Source organism: Austrofundulus limnaeus, unplaced genomic scaffold (genome assembly GCF_001266775.1).
Source record: "Austrofundulus limnaeus strain Quisiro unplaced genomic scaffold, Austrofundulus_limnaeus-1.0 Scaffold3243, whole genome shotgun sequence".
In the NCBI taxonomy this organism is placed as follows: Eukaryota; Metazoa; Chordata; class Actinopteri; order Cyprinodontiformes; family Rivulidae; genus Austrofundulus; species Austrofundulus limnaeus.
In genome coordinates, this window is record NW_013955645.1 from 1,339 (window position 1) to 2,658 (window position 1,320).

The following is a 1,320-nucleotide window of genomic DNA, read 5'->3' on the forward strand; positions in this document are numbered from 1 at the left end:
GGAATTTCCTTTTGTGAATAAACCTCAGAAAGTTCCACAAATTGGTTGGTGTTCAAGTTGCTGACCTCCAAACCAGTCACAATGCGTGTATTCACAATTGATTCATTTCCCATAGTTCGCAATGAAATGTTGATGTTGCGCCCATTCATGTTCAACTGATTAATCAGTGACTCTGTAGCAAAGGAAGCTGAGCTACCAGGATCTAAAAATGCATAAGTTGTCACTGTCTTGGTTCCCTTTTGTGCCTTAACACACACTGGAATGATCGATAGGACACAATCATCCCTACCGGCCCCGGTGACACCACAGGTTTCAGCTGTTTGTACTAAAGCAGTTGTTACAGATTGCTGTTCATAACTTTCTTTCGTTGACTCTTCTTTAGCGCCTTTGGCTGTAATATGTAAAGATGTGGGGTGACATCTTAAGCATTCTTGACACTTAAGTTTCTGCTTGCAACTGCTACTCATATGACCTTGCTTCAAACATGCAAAACACAAACCTTTGCTTCTCAAGAATTCAATTTTGTCCTTATGTAGCTTGCTCTTGAATTTTTTGCAAACTGTGAGGCTGTGGCGCTCTCCACTACAATAAATGCAAGGTTTGGTGGTAGTCTCTGTTGTTGTAGGTGGTGTTTTTGAAGATTCTTGTTTGTCATCTTCTGTCTTTTGTGGAACAACGGTTGTGGTAAACACCTTCTTTGGTTTGGATGATTCCATGTATTGTTTTTGTTTTGGTTTAGTAGATTCTTTTGTGGTTATGGTGGTGTCCTTTAAGTTTCCATAGAGGGGATGTAAAAGGTACTTAACCTGCTGGTTCAAAAAGTCAACAAAGTCCTTGAATTTAGCTCTTTTCTTGGTCCTTTCTTGCAGGTCACAGGCAGCCTTTCTCCATGATTCTTTGAGCCTGTATGGCAGTTTATTTGCCAAAGACTTTATATTAGCTGTGTTGTCCAAGTCTTCTAGGTAGCTAATATCTATCATTGTGTTGGAGCAGCCAGTGAGAAAAAGTGCAAAGGACTGAAGAGCATGTCCATCTTCTGGTTTAATTGCTGGCCAATCTAAAGCCTCTTTAATGTAGGCCTCTGAAATCTTGAAGTCATCTCCAAAGAACTCCTTTAACATCTGTTTAGCTTTAGCATATCCTGTTGAAGGTTCCATATGAATGCAGCTCTTAACCAACTCGTGTGGTTGTCCACTTGTGTATTGCAGCAAAAACTGAAGTCGATCACGATCATTCTCGGTGCGACTCTCGATTCCATGTTCGATGGCTCCAATAAAAGATCTGTATTCCAACGGTTCTCCGTTAAATACTGGTATGGTG

The 1,320-nt window shown here is 40.7% G+C and overlaps 1 protein-coding gene across 1 annotated transcript in view; it reads right to left on the bottom strand.

The window, feature by feature from the left end:
- The window catches only part of LOC106511803 (uncharacterized), a gene marked incomplete at both ends in the record, with an annotated part of 4,393 nt that overhangs the window by 922 nt on the left and 2,151 nt on the right, over nucleotides 1-1,320 (bottom strand). The window contains 1 exon segment of the mRNA XM_014000537.1: nucleotides 45-1,281. Within this exon segment, the coding sequence (XP_013855991.1) occupies nucleotides 45-1,281 (1,237 nt within the window).